Source organism: Silurus meridionalis, chromosome 24 (assembly GCF_014805685.1).
Source record: "Silurus meridionalis isolate SWU-2019-XX chromosome 24, ASM1480568v1, whole genome shotgun sequence".
NCBI classification, from domain to species: Eukaryota; Metazoa; Chordata; class Actinopteri; order Siluriformes; family Siluridae; genus Silurus; species Silurus meridionalis.
In genome coordinates this window covers 19550109-19569942 of record NC_060907.1, presented here as the reverse complement: position 1 = coordinate 19569942, position 19834 = coordinate 19550109, and the positions used below count along the sequence as shown (strand labels likewise).

Sequence of the window (19834 nt, the reverse complement as noted above, 5' to 3'; positions counted from 1 at the left end):
GGCGTCTTAAACAAACTAACAGGTCTGTGAGAGACAGAATTCCTGCTGGTTGGTTGGCGATCAAATACTTATTTCATGCAATAAAATGAAAATTAATTTAAAAATCATAAAATGTGATGTTCTGGATTCTTTTTTAGGATTCTGTCTCACAGTTGAGGTGTTCCTATGATGAAAATGACAAATATCTCAGTTCTTTGTAAGTGGGAAAACTTGAAAAATCAGCAGTGTATCAAATGCTTGTTTGCTCCACTGTATCATGGATTGTTTGCCATGTGATCTGCACTAACGTTTTCTTTATTAATAGATGGGGGTTTGAGGGAAAAAAAGATGGAAATAGTCATTTATTTTATAATATTTGCTTGATTTTGTTTGCTGTATGCAATATTTGGTTTGTTTTGTTGTCTGTAATGTAACAGACACCTGTAGACATTTGACACTATAAAGTCTATAACATGGAAAACAAACTTCCTAATTAAAGACATCTGTATGTTTTCTTTTTTCTTTTTTATGGATTACATGTATATTTATGGCATTTGGCAATGATCTTATTATACAGCAGTTGCATTAATTTCTTAACCACTGAGCTTTCAGTTCCCTATATAAAGAGATTAATGTTGACAATGTATATGATTTAAGGTGGTGGTCTCTCTAAACCTGTTGTGTCAATGATTTGACTTTTACATTTGAATATGGAGTGTAATGATCACTGGAACTCTAATAAAATGAATATTTTGACCTCCAACAGTTTGTTCTGTGTTGATTCACAAAATAAAGGGATTTTTCCAGTATAACGGACAGATAACTTTCCAGTTTCGGTCATGTCTAAACGAGTCTATGGCATAATTCAGTTCTGAAAGTCAATTAAGATGAAATGTCACTACAACTAAATGTTGTGTTCTGATTTATTTCAATCTATTTGTAAAATCAGGACTTTATGGATAAAACAGTGCAGACGGTCTGTTATGTAATGAGGTAATGAATGTGTTTTACGCCTGTGGATCTGTAATTCATGATACTTCGTCTTATACTGGTTTACGGAAACTTTTCAGAAATCCCTGCAGGGACGGGACACTGAGGCCTCGAGCCAAACAGAGATCTGATGATAGGGTTAGATACGGACTCTCAGATCCTAATCGATACAGGGACAGTGAGACAAAGATACATTCTGGTAGAAATGGATAAACTAACACCTGAATGCTGAACTGAGGGAAATGTAGCAAGGACAGGACCAGGAGGAGACGGGATGGGAATTGGATAAGAAAATAGAGAGAACAACCCCCCCCCCTCTGAAAAACACACCAGGATGAACGGATAAATGAATAAATAGACACGTCTCACCACATCTCCATTTCCATGTAACAGAAAAGCAGGAAAATTCACCTTAGCCTGTGGCTTCATGCAAATCCTGAACTTTTTCCTCGATTTGAATGTACATGAATACACATGGAAGTACAGAGAAAGCGTACTGAACTTCAGATTAGACATCTGAGTGTGCACGGGCAGAGACGGGTGGTGTTGGGTGGCAACAAATGGAGATGGGAGGAGATTGATAGGACAATGCAGAAGGAACAGGTTTAAGAGGAACAGACAGATATATACAGCTCCATACGACACAGAGGAACAAACAGGAGTCTATTAAGATATTGCAGAAAGCAAGAAGAGTCTGGTAAGAATTTGCTGATATTTGCTGACTAAACAAGAATAATGACAATATTAGTAGTTTGGCTAATTTGGTTAAAGCCTCACGCTGTGTATAGAACGCACCAGCGGTGTGACGTGACGATGCAAACAACGTCCATCTTTAGTACGGGAATTTATCTGAAATGTGTTTTAGTTATTACTAATCATTATATATATATATATATATATATATATATATATATATAAAATCCCAAATCAGGCAGTGTCTGCAACATTTACTTGTTCGCAACTCCTACTGGGTCCTGCGATGGCACGGACATTCATTCAAAAGAGCTTGAATGTTGTCAAACGTGATTCTGCTACACTATTAATGTTCTCATGTTTGAAGAACCTTACTAGTTAGAACTTTATAAGAACCGTGTTGAGATGATCTCAGATGTCATTTAATTTCGGCTGTAGTAAAAAGGGCCCCAAAAAAGCCTGACTCATTGAGCCATAGTCGAACCTGCCCCCCATCAAAAAAAAAAAATGGCTGAATCATTTTGCATTGCCACAAACATTTATAACTGAATGCTCTGTGTTTATTCACATAACATGTACATATATAATATAAAGTGTTTCCATATATTTTTTTTTCCTCCACAGAAATGGATCAGAAAGGAATTATGTTTTTTTTTCTCTCAGGTCAGTGTGTAGCCACAAAAGGTTAAAAATAAGTAAATGTTTATAGATTATTTATTTTTTATTTTGACTAGTAAATGATTTGCCTACAAACTTACCCAGGTTGGATTAGTTTTCTGTTCGTCTACACCATAATTCTGTATTAAATCCATGTGTCCTGCTTTTTTAGTCCTATGTGGTGTACCGGCGCACATCCCTCATCGCTATCACTTTGTAAACGAGAAAAAAACCTGGAGAGAAGCTCAGACTTACTGCCGAGACAAATACACTGATCTGGCAACCATCAGGAACATGGACGAGATGAAGAAGCTGAATATCACACTGAAGAATAAAACTGCAAAGCTAGCGTGGATTGGTCTAAAGATCGAGAGCGTGGGGGAATGGAAGTGGTCTTTGGCAAATCAAACTTTCTACAGAGACGGAGACACTTACAGGAACTGGAGTAGTGGAGAACCAAACAACCATGGAGGAAATGAACACTGTGTTGATATTGCAAAAACTGGCTTTTGGTATGACTGCAGATGTGACTTAATGTTACCTTTTGTTTGTTATGAAGGTACAGTTTTCAGATACATGTTAATAAATGCCAATGATATTAAATGATAGTAGACTATTAAATTCTAACTGTTCAGTGTTTACTGTTTTTCAAACTTAAAGATTTGTAGTTATTGTACTTTTCTGGATTATTTCAGGCAAAAACAGCAGTGATAATTATACATTCATCAATGAAACAAAGACCTGGTATGAAGCTCAGACCTTCTGCAGAGAGAAATACACCGACCTGGTCAGCGTGAGGAACCAAACTGAGAATAAAAAGATCAGCAATCTAATTAAAACTACAGTGAACGATGGTGCTTGGATTGGACTGTTCAATGACTCCTGGAAGTGGTCAGATCAGAGTAAATCCTCATTCAGATACTGGAGCTCTGACAAAACCAGAGATGATTTGAAATGTGCAGCAGTGAGTGGATCTGAGCAACACTACTGGAATAATGTGAGCTGCACAGAACAACTTCCATTCATCTGCTATGAGAGTGAGTTCCATCACACTAATTCACCTTCATTTCTTTAACTGTATCTCAGTGATTTATTCCTGTTCCTGGTTTATAACACTGACTGCTGAATTTCACACTGTGTGTAATATAATTTGTATTAAAGATGTTGCGCATAATCTGTTATAGATGTTACGATAGAATGCACATTTCTACTACATTTCTTATATTTCCAGATAAACTGATCCTGAAAAAGATGAATCTGACCTGGGAAGAAGCTCTGACATACTGCAGGAACCATCATCATGACCTGGTCTCAGTGGACTCTGAAGAGATGCAGCTCTGGGTGAAGAAAGTTGCTCAGAGCGCCTCCACCGAACACGTGTGGCTCGGCCTGCGTCACAGTTGCACCGTGGAATTTTGGTACTGGGTAAATTTTCAATTGATTTACTACCAGGCTTGGGCTCCGGGGAATGGGACGGGGTCCGAAGACTGCAGCATTGAGGAGAGAAGCGGCGCAGTGCAGTCTGGAGGAACGCAGCAGTGGGTCAGTCTGCCTCAGAGCAACACACTCAACTTCATCTGCTCCAACTATGACTGCTAGTCAGGGTGGTGGGGTTTCATTTGCGCGATCAGAAACATTTTCGTTCTCGATAGTTTCAAATTCGATCGTCTGTATCCTCCATGAGCAATACACCAATATCCCATTTGCTCCATTTAATCTGTTTTCCCAGATGCTCCCATGTATGTAATTCATGTAGGCTGGGTCAAATGCTTATTTGCTCCACTGTATTACGGATTTCTTTCCATGTGATCTGCACTAACGTTTTCTTTATTAATAGAAGGGGGTTTGAGGGAAATAAAAGCTGGAAATAGTCATTTCTTTTATATTACTTGCTCGATTTTGTTTGTTGTATGCAATATTTGGTTTGTTTAGTTGTCTGTAGTGTAACAGACACCTGTAGACATTTGACACTATAAAGTCTATAACATCAAAAACAAAGTTCCTGATTAAAGACATCTGTATGTTTTTTTTAATATATATATATTAATGGATTACATGTATATTTATGGCATTTGGCAATGATCTTATTAATACAGCAGTTGCATTAATTTCTTAACCACTGAGCTTTCAGTTCCCTATATAAAGAGATTAATGTTGACAATGTATATGATTTAAGGTGGTGGTCTCTCTAAACCTGTCGTGTCAATGATTTGACTTTTACATTTGAATATGGAGTGTAATGATCACTGGAACTCTAATAAAATGAATATTTTGACCTCCAACAATTTGTTCTGTGTTGATTCACAAAATAAAGGGATTTTTCCAGTATAACGGACAGATAACTTTCCAGTTTCGGTCATGTCTAAACGAGTCTATGGCATAATTCAGTTCTGAAAGTCAATTAAGATGAAATGTCACTACAACTAAACAGTGTGTTCTGATTTATTTCAATCTATTTGTAAAATCAGGACATTATGGATAAAACAGTGCAGACGGTCTGTTATGTAATGAGGTAATGAATGTGTTTTACGCCTGTGGATCTGTAATTCATGATACTTCGTCTTATACTGGTTTACGGAAACTTTTCAGAAATCCCTGCAGGACGGGACACTGAGGCCTCGAGCCAAACAGAGATCTGATGATAGGGTTAGATACGGACTCTCAGATCCTAATCGATACAGGGACAGTGAGACAAAGACACATTCTGGTAGAAATGAATAAACGAACACCTGAATGCAACTGGGGGAAATGTAGCAAGGACAGGACCAGGAGGAGACGGGATGGGAATTGGATAAGAAAATGAGAGGGAATCCTCCTCTGAAAAACACACCAAGATGAACAAATAAATAAATAGACACACACGTCTAACCACATCTCCATTTCCATGTAACTGAAAGCTCACTGTAACCGGCGCAGGCAGAAAAATTCACCTTGGCCTCTGGCTTCATGCAAATCCTGAACTTTTTTCTGGTTTTGAATGTATATTAATATACATGGAAGTACACAGAAAGCGTACTGAACTTCAGATTAGACATCTGAGTGTGCACAAGCAGAGACGGGTGGTGTTGGGCGGCAACAAAGGGAGATGGGAGGAGATCGATAGGACAATGCACAAAGAACAGGTTTAAGAGGAACAGACAGATATATACAGCTCCATACGACACAGAGGAACAAACAGGAGTCTATTAAGAGATTGCAGAAAGCAAGAAGAGTCTGGTAAGAATTTGCTGATATTTGCTGACTAAAAGAGCAGTAATGATATTAGAAAACATACAGATAGAATAGTAATGTAGAACTTATCTGGTAGTTTGGCTAATTTGGTTAAACCCCAAGGTGTGTATAGAACACAACAGTTGTGTGACATGCGATGCAAACAATGTCCATCTTTACTACAGGAATTTATCTGAAATGTGTCTTAGTTATTATTAATCATATATATATATATATATATATATATATATATATATATATATATATATATATAAATAAAAATCTCAAATCAGGCAGTGTCTGCAACATTTACTTGTTTGCAACTCCTACTGGGTCCTGCGATCGTTCCAGTATCTGTATGAAGCCTTTTCAAGTGATTCATAAAAGAGCTTGAATGTTCTCAAACTTGATTCTGCTACACTATTTATGTTCTCATGTTTGAAGAACCTTACTAGTTAGAACTTTATAAGAACCGTGATGAGATGATCTCATGTCATTTAATTTTGGCTGTAATTAGCAATGTCCCCAAAATGGGCCCCTGTTTTGAGAATGGACCCTGACCTCTTGAGCCAGAGTTGAGCCTGAATCCTTTTGTATTGCCACAAACATTTATCACTGAATGCTCCGTGTTTGTTCACATAACATGTACATATATAATATTGTAAAGTGTTTGCATATGCATTTGTCTTTTTCTCTCCACAGAAATGGATCACAAAGGAATTATGTTATTGTTTTTCCCAGGTCAGTGTGTAGCTACAAAAAGTTCAATTTAAATGAGTGCTCATATATTTTTTTGAATAAATTTGACTCGTAAATGGTTTGCCTTCAAACTTAGACAGGTTGGATCATATCTGTTCTTCTACACCATAATCCTGTATTAAGTCCAATTGCCTTGGTTTTTTAGTCCTATGTGGTGTAACGGCGTACATCCCTCATCGCTATTACTTTGTGAACGAAAGTAAAACCTGGAGCGAAGCTCAGACTTACTGCAGAGAAAATTACACTGATCTGGCAACCATCAGCAACATGGACGAGATGAAGAAGCTGAATATCACACTGAAGAATGAAAATGCAAAGCTAGCTTGGATTGGTCTAAAGAGCGAGAGCGTTGGGGAATGGAAGTGGTCTCTGGCAAACCAAACTTTTAATAGACACACTTACAGTAACTGGAGTAGTGGAGAACCAAACAATCTGGGAGGAAATGAACACTGTGCTAATATTGCAAAAACTGGCTTTTGGTATGACTGCAGATGTGAAAGAAAATTACCTTTTGTTTGTTATGAAGGTAAACTTTTTCAGATACATGTTAATAAATGCCAATGATATTAAATGATAGTAGACTATTGAATTGTAACTGTTCAGTGTTTACTGTTTTTCAAACTTCAAGATTTGTATTCATTGTACTTTTCTGGATTATTTCAGGCAAAAACAGCAGTGATAATTATACATTAATTCATGAGGAAAAGACCTGGTATGAAGCTCAGTCCTTCTGCAAAGAGAAAAACACCGACCTGGTCAGCGTGAGGAACCAAACTGAGAACGAGGTGATCAGAAATCTTATTCAAACTGCAGGGAAAGATTATGGTGTTTGGATTGGTCTCTATAATGACTCCTGGAAGTGGTCAGATCAGAGTAATTCCTCATTCAGATACTGGAGCTCTGACAAACCCAAAGATGATTTGAAATGTGCAGCAGTGAGTGGGTCTGAGCAACACTACTGGAATAATGTGAGCTGCACAAAACAACTTCCATTCATCTGCCATGAGAGTGAGTTCCATTACAATAATTCATCTTTCATTCTTTAACTTGATCCCATTGTTTTATTTGCCTATAATCTGTTATAGATTTTACGATAGAATACGCATTTCTTGTATTTCCAGATAAACTGATCCTGATAGAGATGAATCTGACCTGGAAAGATGCTCTGACATACTGCAGGAACCATCATCATGACCTGGTCTCAGTGGACTCTGAAGAGATGCAGCTCTGGGTGAAGAAAGTTGCTCAGAGCGCCTCCACCGAAAACGTGTGGCTCGGCCTGCGTCACAGTTGCACCGTGGACTTTTGGTACTGGGTAAATTTTCAATTTATTTACTACCAGGACTGGGCTCCGGGAAACGGGACGGGGTCCGAAGACTGCGACAACGAGGAGAGTAGTGGCGCAGTGCAGTCTGGAGGAACGCAGCAGTGGGTCAGTCTGCCTCAGAGCAACACACTCAACTTCATCTGCTCCAACTATGACTGCTAGTCAGGGTGGTGGGGTTTCGTTTGCGCGATCAGAAAAATTTCCGTTCTCGATATTTTCAAACTGTATCCTCCATGAGTAATATACCAATATCTCATTTGCTCCATTCAATCCGCTTTCCCAGATGCTTTTCATTTATATATTAAATCTTTTGGTAACACAAGTCTATATAGAACTTAAACACATAAAATGTATTATTGAAAAGAATTATAAAAACCTATGGTGGTGGTGGTCTCCTTTTAACCTGTCATGTCAGATGATTAGAGAAACATTTAGAGTGTAATGATCATTGGAACTCCAATAAAATAACTATTTTGTCTTCAACAGTTTGTGTTGTGTTCATTTGCAAGAATAAGGTACATGAAGAAATGTGGTAGCTCAGTGGTTAAAGCAATGAGTTCTCACTCTCCAGTGTTCTGTTGTGTTTAAAGACTATAATCTCACACTTGATGTCACCCAAATGAGGATGAGGTTCCCCTTTTGAGTCTGGTTCATAACATCTAAGGGAGTTTTTCCTTGCCACAGTCTCCATGGCTGCTCATCAGGGATAAACTCACATCAATCAGGTTAACTATTCATTCTGTAAAGCTGGTTTGAGACAATGTCTGTTGTGAAAAGCGCAATAGATATAAACTTGACTTGACAATGAAATTTGAAACCAAAGATCATGAGTTCAGATTCCATGCTACCACCGCTGGGAAAACACGACCCGCCTCTTAAACGTGTGACTTAGCCGTATTTGGCATCTCAAAGTGTTTCTTCACTGCTACTAAAGAGATTTTAGAGACCCATTGAGACAAAAACAAATGAGTGTATAACTAGATGAACTAACAAAGGATACAATCATGAAATAAATCAAGACCAGCAGAACCCGAGGGAAATCTGAGAGAAAACGAGACCTTTCCTATCTCAGAAATTCTCACTTGAGCGACAGATCCTGCTCGGAGCCTATTCATTAGCATGCTACCATTTCAAAATACCATTAACGCTCATTTCCATGAGCAAACAATTACGCCTATAATGAACCGATAAGGAGCATCCGGTGGCAAAAAGCAACCACACTGGCGCAATAGCAATGTTGTCATTATGATGATATGCAGGGAGCCAGTGTGCTGAGAAGACACAGGTAAGTCATGCTAGCCATACTAAGAATTAGCAACCGTGACGACGCAGCTCTGCCAAGATTAGCCTCGTTCGGAGTGCCTCTTCCTACTCGGATCCCTCTGTGCCTGAGCTGCGGCTAATTAGCACGCTATCGTTTCAAAAATGAAGTCGCCAAACATTTCCATTAGTCACGGTGTCATTAGCAAAACAATTAGGCATCCGAGGAGTTGATAAGACGCATCAGGTGTTACGAAGCCCCAGCTGAGTGCAGCCTCTCGCTGCAAGTGAGTTGTGTGTGTTTCTTATCGTTCCTTTATGTAATTAAGGCCCGTATCTGACCCTTTTTTAACCCTTTCTCCATTGTCATGTTCGGCTTCAAAGCTTTCTAAAAACCCCTTATTTAGCTCTCCGTAATCCTCCGGATTTGATCGCATTCTGCTTCCCCCGACAGCTCTCTGTAATGTCCCCCGCATTTCTCCTTGACCTGAAAAGCGAGAGCGCAATTTAACCGGCGTAGAAGCACTCGACTCCCTCTGCTCTCACCGTCCTCTTCATCCTGTCTGCGTTTGTCTTTCGCCGGACAGACAATGCGAGTAATGAGACGGAACAAACGGATCGGTAGGACGGCGCGAGAAGGCGATAATCACCACGGTGGGCTAATCGTGCCGTCTTGTTAGCCTTCTGTGTCCTCTGGTAGAAGAAAGAAGGGCAGCAACCGGCTTTCACACAATTACTGTTATTTAGGAGAAAATCAGGAGTTCGGTGCTGCTGTAGAGATTATTTGGTGAGTGAAATATTCGGAATAAAGCTGAAAAAAGAGAAACGCTAAAACCGGAGACTCCTTTCATAACCAGAAAACTCCAGCACAGCTTTAATTACCATCATTTGGAAAATGATGACAAAAAAATGTCTGTGTGTAAAATATGAGTGATGTCGGAGCATAACCCAGCCCGAAGTGTCTCAGATGTGTCACATCAGCCGAGAGAAAAGAGCAGCTGGAATATCACAATAATTAACGCCGGGGAACGCGGGATAAACACACGGAATACTCCGGCACCAGATGGTTCGGGGTAATCGTGGTGACAACGGCGTAGCGATGACGAGGAACGCTCTTAATAAACCACGGAGAAGGAATCGATGTCGTTCGAAGCTTATTTGCTTCTGAAATCGTGCGTTTCGTTTCACATTGTGGGTTTCTTATTTATCGCTGTATAAAACACTGATAAAACACTATATAGGGTGAGGTTTTTTCAACTCTGGAACGTATAGATCGTTAGTTAGGAATCATAAAACCTGTGAACCAAAGACTGGAAAAAGCTGCCTCAGGGCTCTATCTGAGAACTACCATATTCTTCAGTCAACATCCAGGTGACTCAGGACGACACTCATGTTGGCTGAGGGGAGTGTTAATGACCTTTTCTCCCTCCAGACTATCTCCTCGGCACATCGGAGTCATCCTTCTTTTTGTTTGTCCCGTGTAGGTCATGGTTTCTTCATTCATGGCAGGACGCTTTCTCACCTATTATGTTAATAGTGGATTAAAACGCAATTAATGCAACCTTCAGGAGAAACAGGGGAAGGTCTCTAGAAAAAGCGGGGTTTTTTTTTTGGCCTGGCCTGGATGTTAGACATGATGACTGATTGATTTTGGGGACCTTAAATGACAAAGTCGTCGGTTTATTTGAAGGTTTTGCAGCCTTATATGGTGTATGCTTTTCGGTTTTTATTTGAAAGGTTTATATATGGAATGTGATGCAAAGACAATATTGCAAATTGCGAACTTTTGAAATTGTTTCCATTCCTTTCACTTACTGTAGAAAAACAAGTCTTCGACTCTAGTTTTTGGTTTTTGGGGCTATTCAGGTGCAAGGACATTCCATATAGAAATTATCCAATAGTAATGCCAAAAGTTTGTGAACAATTGGCCATCACGCGTTATATATATTTGACATACACATTATATATATATATATATATATATATATATATATATATATATATATATATATATATATATATATATATATATATAGAGCATATGCTATTTCATGCTTTTAATTGAATTATTAAATTGTAATTTGTATTTGTATTTATGTATACTTTTTTCCTTATTGTTAATTGATCACCTCCATCATTTAGACCGGCGGTTCCCAACCTTTTTTTGCGCCACGGACTGGTTTAATGTCGGACAATTTTTTCACGGACCGGCCTTTAAGGTGTGGCAGTTAAATACAACAAAATAAAATTATATTTTCAAAATATAATAATAAACGTGAATCCACTGTGTTGTTGTTTGTTCATTTTGCTCGCTTGGGGGTTTGAATTTAGCGGTAATGTATTATGTGTTAGCGGCCGGAGCCCCTTTAAGAAGGTAGTGGATAGAGGTAAAACATGTGACCGAGGCATCATGACCTGCATCAAGAGTGAGTCATAGACAGATGTGGTGGAGAAAATCCGGTTATTTTCCAAAATAAAACAGTTCAGAATCAGATAATAAATCAAATGTAAATAATGTAAGTTATGTATTCTTTCTGTGTGGCCCGGTACCAATTGACCCACGGACCAGTGCCAGTCCGTGGCCTGGGGGTTGGGGACCACTGATTTAGACCCACCTGAAATACACCAGGACTGAATCTGTTTCATTAACATGGGCCAACCAGAACCCAAAACACAACGCAAACACTCATAGATATTACTGGCAACCATGAAGTTCTTAAAACAAACCAAAAAATAAAAATTGATAAACCTTGGAAAAAATATGGCTTTTTTTTTGGTGTGCTGTTCTCGATCTGCCAAGGTGAAAATGACGCTCGTGAATTTGTGCCTCGTCATCTAACTCCTGTTAGTCGTGTCCTTTCTGTAACCCTACTCTGGATCTCTGCCAAAAAAGACTTCCGGCTTCCTTATGAGTACGATTTGAAAATGGATTACTCCCGGGAGTGGAGTCAGTGGATCGATAGACACGGTCAATACAATAATACCTGATTTAGCTAATATTATCCTTCATGTCGTTCAAGCAAAGGATTAGAAATCCATATTGCGCTCAATGTTTAAGCCGCTATTACGCATAATGCGATCCTCAGGGGTAATTAAATAAGCAATATATTGACAAGCCTCATGAGCTAGATTTCAAGCCTGAGCTAGAGCTAGACCTATAACTAGGAGCTTGGATAATGAGTTACATTTAAATTCCTGAACCTTTCAATCGGTGAAGGAAAAAATGTATCTTCAGTAATCTTACCATTTTAATACTGACATGTTTTGTGAGGTCAAAGGAAACTAGCAAACCCTGAAAAAACCCACACACAAAGTATAAAAGGAATACCGAACTGACATGGCTACCGTTCCATAAATCAACACCACGCAATTCCGTCTGGACCGTGGCTCACTGCAACCAACTTCCGACAGTCCTGGGTCTTCTTTGTCACATTTTCTGTTTAATGATATGCCAAATGTTTTCACCGTTCACCCAGACCATGAGCTGCTATCTATCACGGAACAGTCTGCTGAGTCACCGCACCTAAATCCTATCAAACTGCTCTGGGATGAACGAAATGTCCATCTAGTGTAGAACATCTTTGGCAAGTTTTTCCAAGAGGCACAGCAAATTTCCAGCTGAATGTCTGGAGAAACGAACTGTCCAGAGTGTGTAAGAGTGTGTAACGTCGTTCTTGATGCTAACGGATGATTTTTTTCACTACAAATGAATTGGAACATCTAGACATTTATATATTTGTTTGGTCAAAGAAAAACGTCATACCTTTAAATTACTGAGTTTGTTCCATAGAAACTGAAGGAACATGCACGTCTCTCTTGAAGACAATGAAAGACTGGGTTTGAAATGTCCTGATCTTTATGATGGATGCTTACGAAACTAATAGTTGTAACCGAGGTCTAAACCGAACTAACATAACATTATGACCACCTGGCTTATATTGTGTTGGCCCCCTTTTGCATCAAGCATTAACAGCATGAAGTTTTTCAGCAGTTTGAGCTACAGGAGCTCGTCTGTTGGATCGGACCACACAGACCAGCCTTTGCTCCTCGCATGCATCGATGAGGCTCGGCCGCCCACGACCCTGTCGCCGGTTCACCACTGTTCCTTCCATGGAACACTTAGAACACCCCACAAGTGCGGCAGATTTGGAGATGTTGTGACCCAGTCGTCTAGCCATGACAATTAGTTTTTTTGTGGTTGTTGAATGGAACAAAAGATCTAACATATGAACTGTAAGAATATCGATTCCTGATTATAGTCTTCTACAGAATGCTAGTATAAGTCTGTAGGTGTTTCCGCAGAAATTGTCCGAATCAGCTTTCTGAGCTGTGGAGCGATTGCGAAATGGCATTTCCGCCCCCAGATAAAGACGCTCTAGTGGCCCATGAATGGATAAGAGTAAGGTGTCAAAACAATGTGCTTAGCAATCAAGATGAATCCTACAACACCTGGCATCCAGTAGGAACCCAAAGCGTTCACGTTCAGCCGATAGGTGACGTGTAAAAGAATTTCGTTTGACATGCAGAAAAGTGAACGAGCTCCAGGATTGTCTGACATGGCATACAAATATTATCGTCGTGGTATATCAAAGAGGAACAGAATTAATTGAATCTCGGCGAGCGGAATAAAGACGACGTGCGAGTCCTTTTGTCTTCCTCTCCCTCTATATCACGCTCTCTTTCTTCTCACGAGGCACGCGTTAACGCCGTGAAGAGACGGTATAATTATCCCAGTTATCATATTTCTCTCTCTCTCTCCGCTGCTAGAACAGTCATTATCTATTCATCATCGTTAACACATTCACACATCTGAGTGAATGAGTCTTGTTGCTCAGGGTTTGGGACGTGTGCCGTGTCTATGTTGTACTAGTGAGAAACCATCCACAGCTCCAAATATCAACGCATTTTAGCACAAAAACTGGAAAATATCATCACATAGGACCAGGATTTTAGGATCTATGCAGGTGCATTGATGCATGAAGCACGAGCGAGAAAACTACAAGGTTCATTCGAGGTCAGATAGAAAATGATTGGAGTTGGCGAAACTTCTCAATAGACAGGAAATGAGCATGAAGGTTGTTTTTATTTGTAGTTTTATAAACCATCAGGATGATTTTAAACTTTCCGATTAATACAAATGCTTTTTACTGTAATCCTCGTTTATCATCCTCATCGCCATTTTTTCTCTCTGTTTTATATATAACTCTCTCTCTCTCACACACACACACACACACACACACACACACACACACACACACACCGTCAGGATATGTTTATAAGCATGAGCCCCGTCAGACTGGTCGTGGGGGGGGTGTAGGAACCATTTATACTGCTTCTCTTAATGTTAGTCAGATGTTAGGATTCAGCTTTAAATCATTTGAAGTGCTCGTTCTTAAAGTTGTACTTTCAGACATACATAGAAAACTCGCTCTGGTCACCGTGTACAGACCCCCAGGGCCCTACGCTGATTTTCTTCAAGAGTTTGCTTGTTTTCTATCAGATCTCTTGATCAATTTTGATAAAGTGCTGCTTGTAGGAGATTTTAATATTCATGTAGATGATGTAAACGATGCTCTAGGATTATCATTTGTTGACTTATTAAACTCTTTTGGGGTTAAACAAAACGTCACCAGACCAACTCATCGCTTTAACCACACACTAGACTTAATAATATCCCACGGAGCAGACGTCACTGATATAGATATTTTACCTCAGAGTGATGACATCACAGACCATTACCTCATACTGTACACACTACCGGTAGAGCAGATTAGCCGTGTTGCACCACGTTATCGACCTGGTAGGACTATTGTTCCAACCACTAAGGACAGATTCATAAATAACCTGCCTGATTTATCTCAATTTCTCACTAAACCCATAACTACTAATAATCTTGATGAGATAACTAAGAACATAGACCTTATCCTCACTAGCACATTAGACACCGTTGCCCCTATCCGGTTAAAAAAGGTTAGAGACCAAGCACCTGCATCTTGGTATAATAGTCATACACATGCCCTCAAGAGAACAGCACGTAATCTGAGAGAAAATGGAGGAAAACTAAATTGGAGGTATTTAGAATCGCGTATAAAGACAGTATGCTCAGCTACAGACAGGCGCTAAAAGCTGCTAGAGCTGAACACCTGAGCAAACTTATAGAAAACAACAAAAACAATCCCAGGTTCCTTTTCAGTACAGTAGCTAAACTAACTACAAATCAGGGCTCTGAAAATTGTGTTCCATCACAGTTTAGTAGTGGCGGTCCAACCTCTGACAGCATCTCCTGAGACAGTGTTACCTTCAACTCCACAACTCCACTATTTTACATGTATAGGACAGGAAGAGCTGTATAATGTTATTGCCAAAGCTAAATCGACAACATGTCAGTTAGATCCAATTCCTACTAAATTACTGAAGGAAGTGTTATATACAACTGGTGAACCTCTTCTAAATATTATTAACTCCTCACTATCTTTAGGTCACGTCCCTAAATCCCTCAAGTTAGCAGTTATTAAGCCCCTTATTAAAAAACCTAATCTGGATCCAAACACGTTATCAAATTACAGACCAATTTCAAATCTCCCATTTATGTCTAAGATTTTAGAAAAGATTGTCGCTGCACAGTTATGTTCCTACCTGCAAGAGAACAATATCTTTGAAGAATTTCAGTCAGGTTTTAGGCCCCATCATAGCACAGAAACTGCTCTAGTTAAAATAACTAATGACCTGTTTTTAGCTTCAGACCAAGGCTTCATCTCGCTGTTGGTTTTACTAGATCTTAGTGCTGCATTCGACACTATAGACCATGATCTCCTCCTAGATCGCTTACAAAATTACATCGGCATTCAGGGACAGGCATTAAGCTGGTTTAAATCCTACCTGTCCGATCGTTACCATTTCGTAGATTTGAATGGAGAGCTATCCAGGCTAATGCAAGTAAATTATGGCGTGCCGCAAGGTTCAGTTCTAGGACCCCTGCTCTTCACAATATACATGCTTCCGTTAGGAAATATTATTAGAAGGCATGGAATTAGCTTCCATTGTTATGCTGATGATACTCAGCTATATATTTCATCTAAACCAGGCGATACAGCTCAATTAACCCGGATGACTGAGTGTGTTAAGGAACTAAGAGATTGGATGACCCATAACTTTCTACTTTTAAATTCTGATAAGACTGAGATTTTGCTCATCGGCCCAAAACTAGTATACAGACGCCCCAGCATCTCAACCTGCATTTAGACGGATGTTCTGTAACCACTAGTTCAACGGTAAAAGACCTGGGTGTTATTTTAGACAGCGACTTGTCTTTCAAAAATCACATCAATCAGGTTACAAAAACAGCCTTCTTTCACCTTAGAAATATTTCTAAGCTAAGAAATATGTTGCCCATATCCGATGCAGAGAAGCTCGTCCATGCTCATGACCTCCAGAATAGACTACTGTAATGCGTTACTAGGTGGATGTCCTGCTTCATTAATAAACAAGCTTCAGTTAGTCCAGAATGCAGCAGCCAGAGTTCTTACAAGGTCAAAAAAATATGATCACATAACCCCAATCTTATCGTCCCTACATTGGCTTCCTGTTAAGTTTCGAATAGACTACAAACTATTACTTCTCACTTATAAAGCACTAAATGGTTTGGCTCCCATATATCTATCCTGTCTTTTAACACACTACAATCCGCCACGCTCCTGAGATCTCAAAACTCTGGGCTTCTAGTAGTTCCTAGAATAGCAAAGTCCACTAAAGGTGGTAGAGCATTTTCACATTTAGCTCCTAAACTCTGGAATAGTCTTCCTGACAGTGTTCGGGGCTCAGACACACTCACCCAATTTAAGTGTAGATTAAAACATATCTTTTAGCAAAGCCTACACATAACACACATCACATCATAACCTTGTGCTCCAGAACATCTGATCACATGCACATTATCAACTTGTGCTGTTAATATCATGAACAGCAGCTACGCTAATTCCTCTCCACTGCTTCTCTTTCTCTCCCCATCCCGAGACACCCTGAGGTTTGGCCAGCTCCAGTCACCTCCCACCTCGTGATGATTACGGACCTTTGAAGAAGTAGATGCCGAACTCACAAACATCCTGAACCATCTAGAGACGTACCAGTGCCATTTGGATCCCGCTACATGTGTGGAGTTTTGACATTGGACCTCCTGGAGTGTTTAAAGGCTCTGGCATGGAGAAGCTGATGCTGGATCTGTGGTGATCACAAATGCTGAGCTTATAAAACTCGGAGCTACTAACCATATAGACTGTATAAGACTGCAGAAAGAACATCACTTATAATCTTATACTCCAGTAATCATGTTAGTTCTCACTCTCCAGTGTTCTGTATTGTTGAAAGATTTATGATCAAACTCTTGATGTCACCCAGATGAGGATGGGTTCCCTTTTTGAGTCTGGTTCCTCTCAAGGTTTCTTCCTCATAACATCTAAGGGAGTTTTTCCTTGCCACAGTCACCACGGCTTGCTCATCAGGGACAAATTCACACCATTCACCATCACTGTTGATTTGTGTAAAGCTGCTTTGAGACAATGTCTGTTGTGAAAAGCGCTATACAAATAAACTTGACTTGACTTGACTTGACACACACACACACACACACACACACACACACACACACATCGTTATCAGTTATACCGGTCAGACAGTGTGGTACAGTGCGATGCAACTGCCAAGGAATTATGGAAATGAGATGCTCGTTCGATGCTGGAATCGTTTGAATGGCAAATTGTTTGCGCGTTATATGAGCGCAGGGTTACAAGAGGTGAAACGCCACAATCCGTTGGGTTCATCTTTATTTTTCTGCCGTCATCTATTACACAGAGACCTTAAGTGTTCAACGCACAGTATAATATACCTGGGAATGAAGGAACAAATCAGTAATGCTCTTCTCTCTTTTTGAAAAAGCTGACTCAGTTTGGTTCCCATCATATTCTCATCATATTCACATCTCAGATTGATTCTCACTCCCCCATGTTTCCTCTTGTCCCCATCTGAGATCCATGACGGGATTGTAGATGGACAGGGAGATGTTCGGGTACCAGGATGTAAGAGGATGATAAGAATTTGGGCTTGAATTTTGTGACACGGTTTTCTCAAGCTGTCCATCATATGCCACGTTCCCATCTCAGATCTTGTTTGGAAGCAAACCAGGTCTTTTTAAGGTAAAGGACTTGAAGAACTGAGAAACAAAACAACCAATACATTATAACCTGCTATAGATAAATTATAATAGGATGGGCCATGCTCTCTCTCTCTCTCTCTCTCTCATTCCAATCCCACTCTTCTCAAAGAAACCATCCCATTTCCAGCCAGCCAACCAGACACCCGAATGGGCGTGTTTATGTAAATAAGGAGGCGGCCCTTTCCCATGGTGTTCTTGGTGAACTTGTGTGAGTGCAGTTTTAGTGGCGCGGGTAACAGAGGGAAAAAAAAGAAAACGCGGAGGCAGTTTAGGACATGAGGACAAACAAGCTCCTGTTTGGTCCCAGGACAGAGTTGTCACACGGCGGATTTCTTCTCAGCATGTGAATTAATGGAGATAGCGAGGGTAAAAATGAAGGCGCCTCGTCTCGTGCAGTGTTTCGTGCTGGCGGTTGCGGTCATCCGGACGAGCCGCGCGCAGGCAGGTAAAAAAAAAACAACAACAACAAAGAACCAACTTCAACTCATGAATTAAAACTTAAATGCTAAAATGCTTCAAATATTAACTTGTGGACATATTGGAGTTCAGTGTGTGCGTTTGGGGACGTTTTTGATGGACGATGAGGACGTGCGTAATGGAAATTTGGTGCGTCTGATTTGCGCGCACACGCGCACGCACACGTGGGCATTTCGTGCACAGTTATTTGCGATAATGAAGTACTTTAGGGTGCATTCTAGTTGTATTTGTTCCTGGAAAGTGATCAAACAATATTGTAGTAAAGAGAAAGCATCCGCACCAAGAGCTCATGGATGAGTGAAAAGTGTACTGAATATGTTCTGCGCGTGCGGATGAATATATACAAGCTGCATGGTGGGTCAGTGAGCTGCGCAATGCACACGCACGCACAATTTCTGTTCTCGTGCGCAATACAGTCACATTAGTCCAGACTTCTCCAGTGACTCACGAAAGTCATGGCACGTGAGCATGGCACAGGGGTGCAGCACAAAATGTCTAGCAATTCTGTCTAGCAGCTCCAAGGTTGAAAGTGTTTGTGTGTGTGTGTGTGTGTGTGTGTGTGTGTGTGTGTGTGTGTGTGTATTTTCAAGACAATCTCCTGATCCACCACAATTCTGTTTAGCTAACCCTGTCCATGGTCCTGAAGTGCAGTGTGCCAGATGGGTCATTGTGTGAAGGGTTTCTAAAGTTCATTACCAGATCAATGAGGGGAATCTGAGACCAAGGGCTGCTGGGCATTCTGAAATCTCTCTCTCTTTGCCTCCATGTTAGATGACGCGATTAATTACGAGATGGTACTGAAGCTCGCCGTTGTATTCTCAGCAGCTGACTTCGCCTGTGCTGCCATTTTATTCCAGAATCGAGGGGATTCGAACAGAGATGTTTTTGTCTCTCCACATATCCCGGATCAGAGCACTGTAAATATTGATGATTAGGTCAGGAAACTGCGCGATGTGTCATCAACCGCTGTTCATTCTTGCACATATTCTGACCACGCTTGTTTTTTAGTGACATTAATAGTTCCCGTTTCCTAATAAGGAAATAAATAAATAAAATGTAATATGCTGAAAATAAAAGGAAAAATGGATCAAAGGAGAGCAAACAAAAGCCCAATTTACACTCATCTCGCTAAGTTAAAAGAACAGCGCTGGGTCGTAAATCTTTTTTAATGGAATGTCTTTGGATCTGGACTCCTGCTTTGGCCCACGTCTAGAGACAGAAAAATAAACAAGCAAACGAGTAAAGTCCACTCGCAATGGGTCGATTACGAATAA

The 19834-nt window shown here is 40.1% G+C and overlaps 4 protein-coding genes across 4 annotated transcripts in view; all 4 read left to right on the top strand.

Annotated features, from left to right (window-relative positions):
• LOC124378518 (C-type mannose receptor 2-like) overlaps positions 1 to 19834 on the top strand; it is a 95569-nt gene that overhangs the window by 8802 nt on the left and 66933 nt on the right. The window contains exon 3 of the mRNA XM_046838222.1: positions 11451 to 11453. Coding sequence (XP_046694178.1) covers positions 11451 to 11453 — 3 coding nt within the window. The remainder of the gene's footprint in view (positions 1 to 11450; positions 11454 to 19834) is intronic.
• LOC124378521 (macrophage mannose receptor 1-like) lies at positions 1508 to 4674 on the top strand. Its single transcript, XM_046838230.1, has 5 exons — positions 1508 to 1666; positions 2287 to 2325; positions 2492 to 2878; positions 3015 to 3356; positions 3551 to 4674. The coding sequence occupies exons 2-5, from the start codon at positions 2289 to 2291 to the stop codon at positions 3916 to 3918; spliced, it is 1134 nt and encodes a 377-aa protein (XP_046694186.1). The 5' UTR covers positions 1508 to 1666; positions 2287 to 2288; the 3' UTR covers positions 3919 to 4674.
• Positions 1660 to 8051, top strand: LOC124378523 (macrophage mannose receptor 1-like). The gene is made up of 5 exons (XM_046838231.1): positions 1660 to 1666; positions 6232 to 6270; positions 6434 to 6814; positions 6952 to 7296; positions 7410 to 8051. The coding sequence occupies exons 2-5, from the start codon at positions 6234 to 6236 to the stop codon at positions 7775 to 7777; spliced, it is 1131 nt and encodes a 376-aa protein (XP_046694187.1). The 5' UTR covers positions 1660 to 1666; positions 6232 to 6233; the 3' UTR covers positions 7778 to 8051.
• Positions 18294 to 19834, top strand: part of LOC124378517 (receptor tyrosine-protein kinase erbB-4-like) — a 44361-nt gene continuing 42820 nt past the window's right edge. The window contains exon 1 of the mRNA XM_046838218.1: positions 18294 to 18528. Within this exon, the coding sequence (XP_046694174.1) occupies positions 18435 to 18528 (94 nt within the window). The 5' untranslated portion in view covers positions 18294 to 18434. The remainder of the gene's footprint in view (positions 18529 to 19834) is intronic.